The 16,309-nt window shown below is 35.3% G+C and overlaps 1 protein-coding gene across 5 annotated transcripts in view; it reads right to left on the bottom strand.

Annotated features, from left to right (window-relative positions):
• The window catches only part of FERRY3 (FERRY endosomal RAB5 effector complex subunit 3), a 47,098-nt gene that overhangs the window by 14,228 nt on the left and 16,561 nt on the right, over positions 1–16,309 (bottom strand). The window contains exons 4-9 of one of the 5 annotated variants that reach the window (XM_040462989.1): positions 15,786–15,967; positions 10,820–10,919; positions 10,598–10,719; positions 5,179–5,285; positions 4,384–4,581; positions 3,439–3,546 (exon numbers count right to left, since the gene is read on the bottom strand). In XM_040462989.1, coding sequence (XP_040318923.1) covers positions 3,439–3,546; positions 4,384–4,581; positions 5,179–5,285; positions 10,598–10,719; positions 10,820–10,919; positions 15,786–15,967 — 817 coding nt within the window. Of the gene's footprint in view, positions 1–3,417; positions 3,547–4,383; positions 4,582–5,178; positions 5,307–6,397; positions 6,524–10,597; positions 10,720–10,819; positions 10,920–15,785; positions 15,968–16,309 lie in introns of those variants that run through there. The other 4 variants (XM_040462988.1, XM_040462991.1, XM_040462992.1 and 1 more) reach the window with 4 other exon arrangements.

Below are 16,309 nucleotides of genomic sequence, written 5' to 3'. Positions count from 1 at the left end.
CGATTCTGTGTCTCCATCTCTCTCTGCCCCTCTCCCTCTCACACTCGCTCTGTCTCTCAAAAATAAATAAACATTAAAAACACTTTTTTTTAAAGATTCAGATGTATCTTCTACCAAAACTTGAAAATGCAGAATCAATATTAGCATTCAAAGCAGCTATCTTTAAGAAGGTATCTGTGTATTTCAATTAAATACAAAACTATTTTGGAAAGGCTGTCAGCATCAGAAAATCACTTGAAAACAGAACTTCAAAAGGGTAACTGAAAATATCAAGGGGAATTATGCTTTCAAAAGTGTTCTGAATGAAAGTAACTTCATATAATCAGTAATGAATAATTGGCCCAGAAAACAAATGATAAAAAAGGACTCTAATAATTTTGTTCACATGGGGTATGAACAGACAGAATTCCTACTAAGTGAATAAGAGAGAACAGTTCATAGTCTATTCCCCCTCCATGTTTTCACTAACACCTTGCAATACTAAGAAAATTACTTTTTCACTTAAAAAAATGTACATAAAATGTGCACAGAAAACTAAATTGCTTTTGGCTTGTTATAATGGACTGCAGAAACACAAAGATTCTAATATAATGAACACAGTAAAAACAAGTGATGGAGTGCCTTAGAATAAACAAGTACTTGAGTATCGGGATGTAAATGGGTAGAACAAATATGTGGGCATGCACAGAAAAGGAAAAGATGGAGAAAGCATTTTCACAGAACTCTTCTATGACAACATGTGGGTTCCTTTAAGAAAGTTGTGTTTTATAAACCTACTTGTTTCACTGACTCACTTAAACCACAAAATAGTTGCTTGAACAAGAGCAAAATAATACCATGATTTACACACAGTGCCTTAACCGTATGTGGTTTGAAAACTTCCTGTCATTTGCTACACACTTTGTATCTCTCATAAATATACTTAGAATCCTCCTCCTTCTCCCACACCTGTCATGATCTCAATCTTCATGCTTTTAGTCACTACTAAGAATAATATTAAAATGTTTCTGATCACATCACTGCTAGTTTGAATGAGAGAGAGGAAGAAGATGGTAGAAGAATAAGAGGACATACTGGAACTTTCTGAAAGGTCCTTTGTTAGGATACATTTCTGTATGATTTCCTGACATGTGTCATATGTAACACACAGTGCCACAGCAAAGCTACAGTTATCTGGAGTGGGAATATAAGCTGGTGGCACTGTTATGGAGGGCAACTGCGAACACTATCAATATTATTATAAATGCATGTCCCCTTTAACACAGTAATTTCTCTTAGAAGTCTATTCCTAGAGATAGGTTCACACATGCGTGGCACTATATGTGTAACATGATTCATGCATTATTTGTTATAATAGAAAAAATGTTGGGATGGATTAAGTGTCATCACAGAACTGATTAATAACTGGATACCTTGCAATGGACTACTACACAGCAGAAGGTATAAGGATGCTCTTTATGCACTGATACAACATGATGGCCAAGGTAAATATTCAGTAAAAAAAGTCAAGTGTGGAAAAGTGTGCAGAGAAGGATGCCACTTGTGTAAAAGGGAAAATTAAATAAATACACACACACATGCACTGATGTGTACATAAACATATGTCTGGAGGACACTGGGCAGCACTGGCTGTCTCTGGGGTGGGAAATGAGTGCCTGGTGGACAATTATGAAGACTTTCACTGTATGCTCTTTTATACAGTTTGAATTGGGAATCTTGAGACTGTTTTACCTATTTAAGAAATGATTAAAAAATAAAACTTTTTAAAAAAAAGGTCTATTGAATAAATACGGAAACTATAGTGAATGCTTACCAAGGTTAAGTCTAGAAAGCTACATTCTAGCATCAGGAGAAAGTGAGAAATTCTACAATTAATACGGGAAGAGGAACAAAGACAGCAAGCAAAGATAAAATAGTATCTCTTTGCTCACTACAAAACACAAAACATAGGAACCAAAAGTACTATCAAATGGTTTCTTTTAAACACTGCAGTTGCAAAATAAACCAACAAAAAAGACATCCAAGTACATAAGCTGATTTAAAAGTTTGACCAGCTGTACTTTAAAAACCTGCCATATTTTGGGGCGCCTGGGTGGTTCAGTTGGTTGAGCGGCTGACTTCGGCTCAGGTCATGATCTCGTGGTCCGTGGGTTCGAGCCCCGTGTCAGGCTCTGTGCTGACAGCTCAGAGCCTGGAGCCTGTTTCGGATTCTGTGTCTCCCTCTCTCTGACCCTCCCCCGTTCATGCTCTGTCTCTCTCTGTCTCAAAAATAAATAAATGTTAAAAAAAAATTAAAAAAAAAAAACCTGCCATATTTTATTTCCTGGGCAAGACATCAAGTTTTTATAAAAAAAAATAAATTAAAATGCTGACTATGCATTCCAGCCATATGAGAACATGCATTGTTATTTCCAGCCTGTTACATAATATGAAATGTCTGAAAAATAAGAAAAATGGAGCTTACGTATATTTCTTATGAATATTACCATTATATTTAGCTCTTAACTAAACGAACTTATGATGCCAATTTAACTTATAAAGAAACCACTTTTAAAACTTATATTTTTCAATTAAAAAAATAGAATTACTCTGTAATTTGAGTTAAAGATTTTTCTTTTACCTCTATCTTCCCTTAAGTCTACGAATAGAGATCTTACACAGAAAGATGTCGTGAATGTTTTCTATAGTTTTAAAAATAATTTCCCAAAGAGTTAGAAAGGATGTTTAAATTGTGGATAAATATGAAAAAAGCAGGACATAGTTCTGGACATAGTGATTTTTTTAAAGAACAATCAAAAACAATTCTTATAATTGACATCCTGCTACCTAGGAGGAATCAAAGATGAAATGTATAAAAAGTGTGTATTTTGTGCTACTATTAATTCTATGACTTCAAAACACAGTAATTATGTCCATTTTAGAGATATAGAACTCAGACCAAAAGATCACTGGGGCCTCTCTGTGGCTCAGTCGGTTAAGATCCGACTTCAGCTCAGGTCATGATTTCAGGTTCGTGAGTTTGAGCCCTGCATTGGGCTCCCTGCCGTTAGCACAGAGCCTTCTTGGCTTTCCCTTCTCTCTCTGCCCCTTCTCTGCCCCTGTGTGCTCTCTCTCTGTCTCAAAAAATAATCTTAAGAAAAAAAAATCGTCAACTTTACATTGAGTGCCTACCTCAAGTATAATTATAGAATTTAAATTTAAAAAGTTTTTGCTAAGGCTATTAAACAAAATCATGCAAAAAAGAAAATTTAGAACAGAATTCAACCTTCTAAAGATCCTGAGTTTTTTCCTTAATTTCTTTCCTCCACTTTTCCACCAACACAACTTTCTATTTTAATAACGGTCCATATGCTATTAGAGTGCTTAGGGACAAAATACACTGAAAGTGAAACTTTGAAAAGTTTGAGTTTTACTGACCATGTGATTCTTTCAACTTACTCCTTCGTTGGGTTCTAGCATAAAGTACCACCTGCTGGACAACTTCCAGTTGCTCTTCGATCCGGGGAAAATGGAAGTCAGTACATTCTTGGCAAACTGTGGCAAAATCTAAGGGACCCAAAACATTTACAAACTTTTAAAGGTGGGCTATCAAATATTTAGTATTTACTTAAGGATAATGAGAGCTAGCAGAAATAAAATACAAAATTCACAAGAATGATTTCTTATACTTTTCCTTTTAATAATTATGTCTTAAGTTAGCGCATATCAATTTTGTTTGAATCAGAAACTTAATCTCTCTATCACTCAAAAGAGTAAATAATTAATAAACATGGAAATTTTTATATAATTCCAAACCTGCTTTAAGTAATAGATACTTTAATCATAATCAAGTCCCAGAAAGTGTTAAAAAATACAAGAAAGTTCCCATATTTATGGTGGGAAATAAACTCTATTCAAGCTTCTTTAAAAAGTTACACAATTCAATATACTTTATATATTTAAAATTTTTTAAAAAATCATAAAAAGTGAGATTTACAGAGGGAACATAGATTATTACCTAGCACATTTAAGAAATAGGCTATCTAAAAAAAACAAGGAAGAAAGGACAAAAGGATGAGCTAAAATTCACTGAGCCAGGATCTGCTTCTGAACTGAATACATTTACATCTTGATTATTCTTTTTGTTATGCCTTGAAGCAAGAATCCTATAAGAGCATTACTTATGAGATAACACAATTTTAAGAAACAGTAAATATCCTGAAGCACTTTACCCATGCTGAAGTATGACAGAAATCTAAAATAGCCAAGGCTGGGGATGTGTGTTGCTTGGCTACCAGAATACTAGGGTTAACTAAAATTTTTGTTTTTTCTATAATCCCTTTCTTTGTAAGAATGGTATTCAAAGGAGAAATTTAACGAAATAAATATGTAATGTTAACTTACCTCTTTTAATACCACTATATGAATTGATTCGATTGTCTACAAGTAAAACCAGGCCACAGAGAGAGGTGGAATAAAGTGAGAGTGCAGTCTGGAGTCGATGGAGTTTCACGCCACTTCGGTGATTTCTTTTGTGCTTACAGAAGTCCAGCATATCTGCTCTCAGCAATCTCAAATTATGCATGGTCTTCAACTGGGCTCCTAGGGGGTGGGCAACAGTCCCAGAAAGAAACTTAGACAGCTGCAAAAATCGAGTATAACAGGATGTAAATCTCTATGGCAGGAATTCAGATAAATCTGTGCTACAAATAATTAGAAATAGGTTTTGCAATTTCCCAACTTAATAACTACTCAGATTTCACCTTTATTTTTTTAATTATTTTTTTCAAGTTTATTTATTTATTTCAGGCAGGGAGGAGGAGTAGAGAGGGAGAGAGAGGAGAGAGGAGAGAGGGAGAGAGAGTCTAAGCAGGCTCTGTGCTGTCAGTGTGGAGCCTGACACGGAGCTCGATCTCACGAAGTGTGAGATTGTGACCTGAACCAAAATCAAGAGTCAGACACTTAACTGACTGAGCCACTCAGGCACCTCTCAGATTTCACTTTTCTATTTGTAAAAGATAATATATTAGCGAATACAGAAAGCATACAGCCAACAAACTTCAGGAGCAGGACATTGTTCGTAATTAAAAATAACATGGGTACAGTCTACTCATATGCTGGGGATTTTTCTCTTACAACATAAAAAAAAGCTTCAGAAGTTACAATAAATTACGCCTACAAAAAAATGAGTCCACTTACCTAAGTGAATGGTAAAACTTTCTTCCAACTTTCTCTGCTCCTCATAAATCCTTCCATTTGCTTCTACGGATTCTCTGAACTGACTCGGTTGAACTTTAATTTCCTCACTGCAATTAATAAAATTATTCGTATGCTTTTTTCGTCTCTTTGTCAAGAACTTTTCTTGAAGGAAAGAAAGCTTTATAATGAAATGAGGCAAAGTGAAGTCTGTAAGTACCACTTAACTATTCCTAAACTTATCCTTAATCTATGGTAACAAGTAAGAATCATATACACCAACAGGTTTTAAAATTCCTACTTGTTCTTTCATTTCCTCACAGCAAGTAATGCATATTATTCTTTCCAGTCATTGCAATATCAGCTCATATATTACCATTTAGTATTTCTTAGTGGTCTAAGAAAATGATTAAATGAAGTGATTAACTTACTACTTTAAAATGGCATAATGAAAAAATATATAATATATAGAGCCAGGGTTGGCTCTAGGCAAAACTAAAAAAGGTGACGTGATAGAAATAAAAATTGAAAATTAAAAAGTCAAATAAAAGGAATAATAAAAAAATAGAAAGTTCATTTTGATGTATTCATATCCTCTATTTTTTTAAAACCATTTCCTGCTTTTTTCCATCAACAGCCTCCTCCCATTGAAAGACTTCTCTCTTTGCTCTACTCCATTCTTGTGTTTGCTGAAAAGGTTTCCATGGAGGCATTCAACAACTGTACAATTGTAAATTCAAATTTCATGGTATGTGGAAGATGATATAAGTCTATAATAGTCATTCTGGACTACATTTTTGGGGTTGTTCCAAACAGTCTCTTAGTCTCACTGATTGACTTCATTAGTATATACGGCAAATTTAAACCTAAAAAATTGATATTAACAAAACATCCTCACTTTAGGATGTGAAAAGCCACAAGAGACTGTTGCTCCCACTCTAGCAACAAGAAAAAGCCAGATAATCTATAAAATCATAACTTTCCTGAAATTTGAGGTAACGAGGCAACCAATCAATTCTAAAGAGCAACACACCCCTCAAGGACAGACAGGAGACACAGTTTTCATCTTTGGCAGAGCTTGGTGGAAATGAGTTGCTGCAATGTAAGGAGATAGGAAGAAATGGCTAAAAGTTTAACAATCCTTAAAGGACAAGTGTGGGTTAGCATGTAAATTTAGAATAGCTATGAGCCTCAGGCACAAGGGAGATTTGCATGTACTTACAAAATCTCTTTCATCAGCCTCCACCAGGTGTTTCCAAGAAAACACCGGAGGCTGTGCAGGAGACAAGAGAGCCTCCTTTGTGGCACAGGTAGAAATGCTAAGAATGCCCCAAACCCAAGCCCTAGATATATATGGCCTGCACACAACTGAAGCTGGACAAAGACAACGGAGACCTATTTCCCACCCCCAATATGAGCCTAGCATCACATCACAAACAACAATGGTCTACTCCTGAGGGGTAGAGCAACAGCATAGAGACCTCATGCTTGGCACAGGACTGCAAACACTGAAAGCTGAGGATGGAGCAGAATGACAGGGAAAAACCCTCTAGAACCCAAAGCCCCACTCTAAATACAAAGTGGCAGCAGCTTACTATGGTAGAAAATGCAGCCTGTGGTATCATTGAAGGAAAAAACCAAACTCTGCTCAACTGCTGACTAGGTTGGCATGACATTCACAATAATGGCCTGTTCGTTTCTGGACATAAATATTATCTACCTTAGTCTCTTCTTTACAAACACACACAATGCCCAGCATTTATCTTTTTAAAAAGAGAGAGAGACACAAAAAAAGCAAGCAAAAGAAACAAATAACCCATTGTCAAGAGATAAAGCAATCAACAAACACAGACTGAGAGATGACCCTGGTACTGGGCCTAAAAGAAAAAGACTTTCAGGGCACCTGGGCTCAGCTGGGTAAGCATCCTATTCTTGATTTCGGCTCAGGTCATGATCTCATGGTTTGTGAGATAAGCCCTGCACTGGACTCTGCACTGACAGCATGGAGGCTGCTTGGGACTCCTCTCTCTCTCTCTCTCTCTCTCTCTCTCTCTCTGCCCCTCCCCTGTGCTTGCTCATGTGTTCCTTGTCTCTCTCTCAAAATAAATTAATTTAAAAAAAAGACTTTCACATAACAATGACCAATATGAAAGATCTACTGGAAAACAACACACAGGATGCACAAAGAATTTCAGCAAAGAGAGAAAAGAAATGAAAAGTGCTAGAAATAAAAACATGATACAGATTGATGATCACAGATACCAATTCCTTTGACAGGCTCATAGGCAGACCACCAACTTATTTTATGCTGTCATTACCCAGATGCCAAAACCAAATGAATATATTATAACAAAACTATACACATATATACACATATACATATACTTATTCATTATCTTATAGTAGACATATTCACTTATATTTTCATATATAATGTGTATGAAATAATACATTATGACTCATACATATACATTATAACTATAAAATTTCTAGAATACAACTGAGCAATAAAAAGAAAACTACTCACAAATGAAGCAACATGCATAAGTCACAAATGCATTGTAAGTAAAAGAAGCAAGACACCAAACTGCTACATAACAGTTTGATTTTATTGATAAGACATTCTGAAAAGAATAAAAACTGCAGGGACAGAAATCAGAGCAGGTTGACAGGAGAAGGGAAAGAGAAAGGAATGGGTTATAAAAGTATACAAGTGAAATGCTGTATCTTGGTTGCGGTGATGATTTCATGACCAGTTAAGTTTGTCAAAACTCATCAAAATGTAAACTTAAAAGACGTAAATTTTAATTTATATAATTTACCCTTCAACAGACTTTTTTTTTAAAGAGAGAGAGAGAAAGTGTGAGCAGGGGAGGGGCAGAGAGAGAGAGGGAGAGAGAATCTCAAGCAGGCTCCATGCCCAGTGTGGAGCCCAATGAGGGGCTTGATCTCACAACTGTGAGATCATGACCTAAGCCTAAATCAAGAGTCGGATGCTTAACTGACTGAGGCACCCCAAGAGAAATAACTTACTTACTTACTTATTTATTTATTTATTTATTTTTTAATTTTTTTTTAATGTTTATTTATTTTTTTTGAGACAGAGAGAGACAGAGCATGAACGGGGGAGGGTCAGAGAGAGGGAGACAGAATCCGAAACAGGCTCCAGGCTCCGAGCTGTCAGCACAGAGCCCAACGTGGGGCTTGAACCCATGGACTGCGAGATCATGACCTGAGCTGAAGTAGGCTGCTTAACCGACTGAGCCACCCAGGCACCCCGAGAAATAGCTTTTTTAAAAACACAAAAATAATGACTAAAAAAGATACCACTTTAATCAATTTCTTGTAGGAAATCTATAGGGAATTGTGTTGAAAACAGGTTTCTGCTGCCCAAGGAAACCCCTACTGGAAAGAAAAGCAAACTAACAAAGTCACATTAAAAACATTTTTCCTAGGAATATTTAGTTTTTAAAAGCAGCACCAGCTAGAAGCCAACAGGTACACAATGGAACTGATTCTATAGACTGAAGTTCTGAAACTATAGTAGCAAAATGAGAGATAATGTTTATAATAAGGGGCTTTCTCAGCTTCCTGAAATCAGTGACTCTCCACTTTTCTGACCACAACATACAGTATATACTTTACATTTTGGCTTAATACACACATTTATTTATAGGAAGCTTCATGTATGATGTGCTCTCATATTTTCCACCTATTCTACTCTACTCTCTTCCATTCCAATTCATTCCATTCCATTTTATTGTTATTTTTAAAAGTCTGAGTGGAAAGTAAAGAATCTAGAATGATCCTAACAGATTGAAACCAACAGTTTGAGAAACACCATTTACATTACAGTAAACAGATGTTCCCAACCCATCTTTCCACCCACCCCTCCCTTTGTATTGTGTTAATATTTTTATTTGAAATGAGAACTATAGTCAAATATGTAAAATATGTTAGTGCCAAGGATGCTATCCCATTTCTAATCATAAAAATTGTTTAAGTATTTCTAAGGTGTTGTCTTGGGGAAAATAAGGCAAATGAAATATTATGTATATGGATAAAAGGTGATACAGGTATCAGGTTAAGAGTTTAATGACAATACATCCACCTGCCTATTTGTCCACCCATCCCATCAATATGTATTGAGTATGTTTTATGTGCCAGTATTAAGAGCTAGACACTTGGCAACGATCAGGGTATACAACAATAGAAAAAACAAACATGGCTTTTGTCTTCAAAGCAAGAATAGTAGGGGAGACTGACATTATACAAATAAAATGCTATTTCTAACTGTTTATACCAAATAACAGGCAAAAGCTGAGAATAAGATTATTATACTGTACTAAGTACATTTCCAGTTGAATATACTTTAAGACTGGAAAGAAAGAAATTCTCAAACACACAAGTACACAGCCAGGAAATAACACAGGTACTGTCAAAGCTCTAGGGCAATATATGAAATACATCAGGTACTGTACAACTTACAAATTGTAGACAAATTGTAGACAAATAGACTATTTTTGTACCTGGTACATGCTTATATTACTGCATGTATCATTCTATACAGTACTGTTTTATTTATAGGTCAGTCTCTCTAGAATATAAGCTCCACATGGGTAGGCATCTTCTTTGTTTTTTTGCTTAGAGAGTGCTTGGCATTTAAGATGCATTCAATCAATGCATATTGCACTGAACAGAAACCAATTTAAAAAAACAAGAGATACACAGTGCCTGGGTGGCTCAGTTAGTTAAGCATCTGACTCCTGATTCTGACTCAGGTCATGATCTCTGAGCTGACGGTGTAGAGCCTGCTTGGGATACTCTTTCTCTCCCTCTCTCTCTCTGTCCCTCCTCCACTCACATGTGCATGCATGTGCATGCTCTCACTCTCAATATAAATAAAAACCCCAAGAGGTAGTAGTTGGGGTATTTAGATATACATACCTAAGAGATTTATAGCTAAATTTTAGGGGGGGTAGGAATCACTATTTTAGGCCAACCAATTAACCCCCCTCCCTAAATAATCCACATAAATCCAAATTACACCAAAGGTGTTAGAAGCATAAAATTATCTTGAACTGTCATTGCTAACTTAAAAATATCTACAACTGAAGGGGGACCTGGGTGGTTAGGTCGGTTATACATCTGACTTTGGCTCAGGTCATGATCTCACAGTTCATGGGTTTGAGCCCCAAGTTGGGCTCTGTGCTGACAGCTCAGAGCCTGGACACTGCTTCAGATTCTGTGTATCCCTCTCTCTCTGCCCCTCCCCTACTCATGCTCTTTCTCTCTCTCAAAAATAATAAACAGTAAAAAATTTTTTAAAATATCTACAACTAAAAATGTTCAATTTTACAACAAATACAAACTCATACCCACAACGAACTTTCATCTAATAAGAACCATACATAATTAATACCTGAGGGAGCTGTTGTTGGGGTTTTTTAGGTCTTGATGAAGTTTTATCACCCATTCCTGATATTCTTGTTTTTGGATGGCAGTTGATTGTTTTAATTCATTTGACCATTTATTTTCTAAGTCCTAAAAAGAGAGAGTACACCAAGTGGTTAATTTTTTTACAAAAATAAATAAGCAAAAGAAAATGCAATTGTGTATCTAAAAGTCATTCTACTTCACTTACTTGCTGGGATTCAAAATGCTGAGCAGCCAGTGAATTTACATCTTGATCTGTCAGTGATTTCCCCAATTCCTGCATCACTTTTTCCATTTCAATACCTTGTCTAAAACATAAATAAGAAGATAAAATATGGTCATAAAATCTTTAAGGTATATGGCCACTCCAGAATCACTGAACAATCTCTATGAAGCAAAAATAAAATTTTTATTTTGGGGCGCCTAGGTGGCTCAGTCAGTTAAGCGTCTGATTTCTGCTCACGTCATGATCTCGCAGTTTGTGAGTTCGAGCCCCGCCTCAGGCTCTGTGCTGACAGCTAGGAGCCTGGAGCCTGCTTCAGATTCTGTCTCCCTCTGTATCTGTCCCTCCCTGACTCTTTCTCACGCGCACTCTTTCTCCCTCTCAAAAATAAATACACATTAAATTTTTTTTAAATAATAAAAAAAAAGAAAAGAAGAAATTTATTTTAAAGGAGTATGTCCAGGGATGGCAACTATAATACCAGGAAAGCACTTTGAAGCCTTGGAAATGCAGATGTGGAAATAATGATAATGTCATATAATACCAACGTCATTTGTACAGCTAAATTTTAATCTAAATTTAACCCATAAGTGAATGTGGTCAAAATCTAGGTAATCTTTCAATTTCTATGGCTAATGTTTAAAGTCAAGACTCCTTTCCATTTGCAGATTTCCTCAAAGATGATACTCTGCAACTCCAGCTTTAACATATTTTCTACTTCTATTTACATGAGTTAAAGTGACTTCAAGGTTTGGAAGTCAGCTTATATAGTATTGCCCAAAGCTACCAATTAGGTTCTAAGAATAAAACCGGTATTAAGTCATAAAGCTCTCATTACAGAGGAATATAAGATACATTCTAAAGATATGTTTTAGTTATACCTTCTTCATTTATCTAAATAAACAATATGCATAAATTAAACATGGTTTTCCCACAGGAAAAACTAATCAATGGTGTTAGAAGTTCAGATAACTGAAGTTCCTTATGGGAGAGATGGGTTGTGACCAGCTGCGCCCGAAGGAGCCTTCTGCAGTGCTGGAAATATTCCATTTCTTGATCTGAGTGATGATTATATGGTGTGCGTACTTTAACTGTACACCTACAGTTTGTTGTCTTTTATGTGTGTATATTTTTTTTTAATTTTTTTTTCAACGTTTTTTATTTATTTTGGGGACAGAGAGAGACACAGCATGAACGGGGGAGGGGCAGAGAGAGAGGGAGACACAGAATCGGAAACAGGCTCCAGGCTCCGAGCCATCAGCCCAGAGCCCGACGCGGGGCTCAAACTCACGGACCGTGAGATCGTGACCTGGCTGAAGTCGGACGCTTAACCGACTGCGCCACCCAGGCGCCCCTATGTGTGTATATTTTAATAAATAAGTTCATTGGACATTTTCGAATCTAAAAATTATTTTCTAATACAATCATATTTTAAAAGTTTGCTCTAAAATATATTGCAAACACATGTGGAAAGAATAAAGATGTGAACCAAAAGGATTTTACTATCATTCTCATTAATTTAATTGCTCTTAAAAGAGAATTTATACTTACTTATAACAACTGATTAAGATACTTACATGTATATGGTAAATAAAACTCACATATATATTATACATTTATACATTTCTTTATATACTTTCTAGTATTAAATATGCAATATCATTTAGTCTCCCCCTAATTCTAATGCAGGTGACCCCAGTAAGTTTTTGTAACTACTGGGGGCCATGTGCTTGCAAGTAAGATTTTATTTAAAACATAAATAATTGCTAAACATTTATAAATATAAAGTTCGATATAAATAGATTAATATTTTACATTACACATGTTCCCTCTAGTGGATAAAAAGTATCATTGCCATTTTTAAGTTTTAGGGATTCAGTATCTTTAAATATCAATATATGAATATTTTTAAATATTTATATTTTATATCTGGTTTGCTAACAACAGCAAATTAACAGCGAGGAAAAAAAAGACTAATAAATAATTCAACAAATGAAATTTCATGAACATTTATTTCATTCTAAATGTGTCAGAAATGCAAGTAGCTAATGATACAGTTAATGATACAATATACATTTTCTATGATTAAGATAAAAGGAAATTTCATTATATTTCTAGCTATACCTAACTAGATATTGGCTTAGTATGTCAGGTGTGACAATTCTAACAATGTGAACATTATCTTGAAGACATTTAGAAATAAAGGATTGTAACAGTCTTGATGCTGTGGTGAGAAATTGTCTTTTTAAGATGTAAAGTGGAATTAAAATGAAGACAGAAATAAGAAAATGTGTCACTTCTGCTCATGAATTGGGTAAGTGAATTGGGTGAACTTCCAGATACCAGTGAATTCCAACTTGCCTTAAGTTACACTGTTCACCTTTACACTATTTACCTACCTCAGGAGGAACACAGCTTGTTTTTCCTTTCCAGCTAACAGTTTGGATATGTGGAGAATAAATTGCAAAGCTGTTGTCAAAATAAATGTATTCCAATATTGTTTATGTTTAGAAAGAAAAAAAGAAAGCAAAACTCATCAAGAAATTTGTCCAAAGGACATTTCAAAAAATAACATTAACCCAAACAAGCTCCTACTAAAAAAACTATTACACAAAAGAAAAAAAATGTATGAAGTATCAGTAAATGCAGATAATTAGTAAGTTAATTCAGCTTCCCAAAAGGTGAAGAATCATGTGGAATAGGAATCTTCTCCTGACTTAGAAAAAAAAAAAAAAAAGACGGAATGCTGGTGGCCAGATATGGGGTTTTCTGTGAGGTGTAGTGAGCAGATAGCAAAGTCACAATTCAGAGTAGCTTACCAGCTGAATGAAAGTCCTACTCATAGCTATTGATATGGACTATAGAATACATTGATACTGACTATAGCCAAGCTGGGATTTTTTTTAATATACCTAAATAGGAGAATGAGGATAGTCCCAGAAAACCTGAGAACCAAGAGCAGATTCAGAGTGAGCTGAAGGTTATATTATTTGAAGCCTTGGTAGGAAAAAAATCAAATAAATGAAGTTCAACAGAAAGTAATCAATTAGTATTAGGTAATTATACTTTCATATATTTATATAAATTGAATCTATATTTCGTTAATTCTAAAAATATATTTACAGTTTTACTGGCTACATCATAAAAGACTGGGAAAAAAAAAACCATCAAATTTTCATCTCCTTTGGGAGACAGCTTCAACTATCTACCTGATGCAACTACCTATACTGCAGGTATCCTGTCTATAAAGGAATAAACTGCCTCAAAACAGCTAATTACATACAGAGTAACAAATGTCAAGACATCAAGTTCTTTTTGACAGGGACAGTTCTAATATTTTATTAGATAGGGGAAAAAAAAGGCTGAGTGGTGTAGAATTGTTACAAAAATGTACAAATCTATGCAATACAGTAAAAATGCTGATCTGGTACACAGAAGAGTATTTCTCAGGAAGAATTATTAAATTCAGTTGCTTATGATTTTTGTGTTTTACATATTCTTAACTATGACAATCATCAAAATAACAGTTTATTCTCATCTTGTTAGTCCCAACATTTTCTAATACAAAGCAAATGAGAGCCAGGAGCAAACCAGTATACGTTATTTTAAATTTACTACTTTGGGACAGATTATGAAATTAGTCACACAAAATACACGTGATTTGGTTCTAATATACTTTCACAATCAAGGAAATTTCACATCAGCAACACTGAAAAAATTATCTTAATGCCATGTATACCTAAAGTCTTAAGTATATATTTTAAGGTAATAAATTTTATTAGATTCTGCTAGATCAAAATGGATTATCTAGAAAAAGCATGTCTTGATTATTACATTTTATGAACTGCCAGGAAGCGATCTGGAAAGTCATGTTTTGAAATAAATAATGGTAGCAATTTTTTACTTACTTACTCTGAAGAAAAAAATGAAAGACAAAAAGACTGCTTGCATACTGCTTGCAATGAATTAAAATCTAATTAAAATTTCTTGGAATAAGACTAGTGTTATTTTTTACTTCATGTAAATAAACTTACAAAATGAACTGAGAGAGACCATGAACATAGTAATGGCAGGGTTTTAAAGAGGTTCTGAACAGGGAGAGAGCATTGTACAGTGGTTAAGAGCTTTGGAGTCAGACTCCCTAGTTTCAAATTCCAGCTTGTCCTTAGACAAATTACTTAACTTATTTAAGCCTCAGTTTCCTCATCTGTAAAAGGTGGTAATAATAGGATTCTGGTAAGAATTAAATGAGATAGGGCATCAGTTACTGACTGCATGTTTGTGTCCCCCAATTCATATGTTGAAATCCTAATCCCCAATGTGATATTTGGAGGTGGGGCCTTGGGAAGTACTTACGTTTAGATGAAGCCATGAGGTTGGAGCCTTCATGACAGAATTAGTGTCTAGAGCTTTCTCTAAAAGATATGCACCAGGAGGGCACACTGAGGAAAGGCCATGGCAGCACACATCAAGGCATGGTGTAGAAGCAGATGGGTCTGCCAGATACCAAATCTGCTGGCACCTTGATCTTGAACTACCTAGCCTCCAGAACTGGGAGAAATAAATCTCTCTTGTGTAAGCCACCCAGTCTATGGTATTTTGTTATAGCAGTCTGAACGGATTAAGACATCATCTAAAGCACTTTGCACTGTGCCTAGAATAAAGCCTTTGACAAGAGGTGCCTTCAACAAGATGTAAGCTATTCCTCTTACTAGAAATAATATATGAAGCTACCATAATTTACTCAGGTAGATCACTTGAGAAGTTTTATAAACCTATGAGGACTTCCTAGTTGAAATTACAGATTGAAACACAGAAAAAACTAATTTCTAATATTAGAGAATTTTTTCTATTTTATTTTTCAATTTTACAATTGAATGAAAATTGTTCTGCAGCCATCATACCTGACAATGTAACATTTAATTATGATAACGCAAGAAATCTCAAATACCTCTCTCGTAACTTTTTCAGCTCCACGTCTCTTTCACCAATCAGTTCTGAGATACTAACAAAGTAATTATGTTCCAAATTTAGAAGAGTTTCAGAGGCCGGAGAATGGATTAGGTCATGGTATACATCTGCAAAATCTTCATCCCAGCTGGGCTCTTCAGGCCTCGCATGCTCTAATGTGGTCTACAAGATGATACACAGACATTTATGATACGGTAAATCATACGCACATAAATCATGATACAGTATTTTTATTTAATACACTCTAGGTACATATAATATGATTCCATTTTTGTACATCAGACAAGGAGAGAAAGACCTATTTATGTATGTGCATATATGGGTTATATAGGATTATTTTAGTATACAAAAAATATGGGAAGATACAAACTAAGTTGTAATAGCAGTTACCTGGAGGCAGGGATGAGGAGGGGGTGCTAACATGGAGGAAGGGATAGGAGGTACCCACGATGGAAAAAAAACTAAGGATGCGGGGCGCCTGGGTGGCGCAGTCGGTTAAGCGTC

The sequence above is a fragment of the Herpailurus yagouaroundi genome, unplaced genomic scaffold, assembly GCF_014898765.1.
Source record: "Herpailurus yagouaroundi ecotype Mexico unplaced genomic scaffold, PumYag 355, whole genome shotgun sequence".
Classification (NCBI taxonomy): Eukaryota; Metazoa; Chordata; class Mammalia; order Carnivora; family Felidae; genus Herpailurus; species Herpailurus yagouaroundi.
Note: the sequence above shows the minus strand (reverse complement) of the source record. Positions and strands in the feature narration are given on the sequence as shown.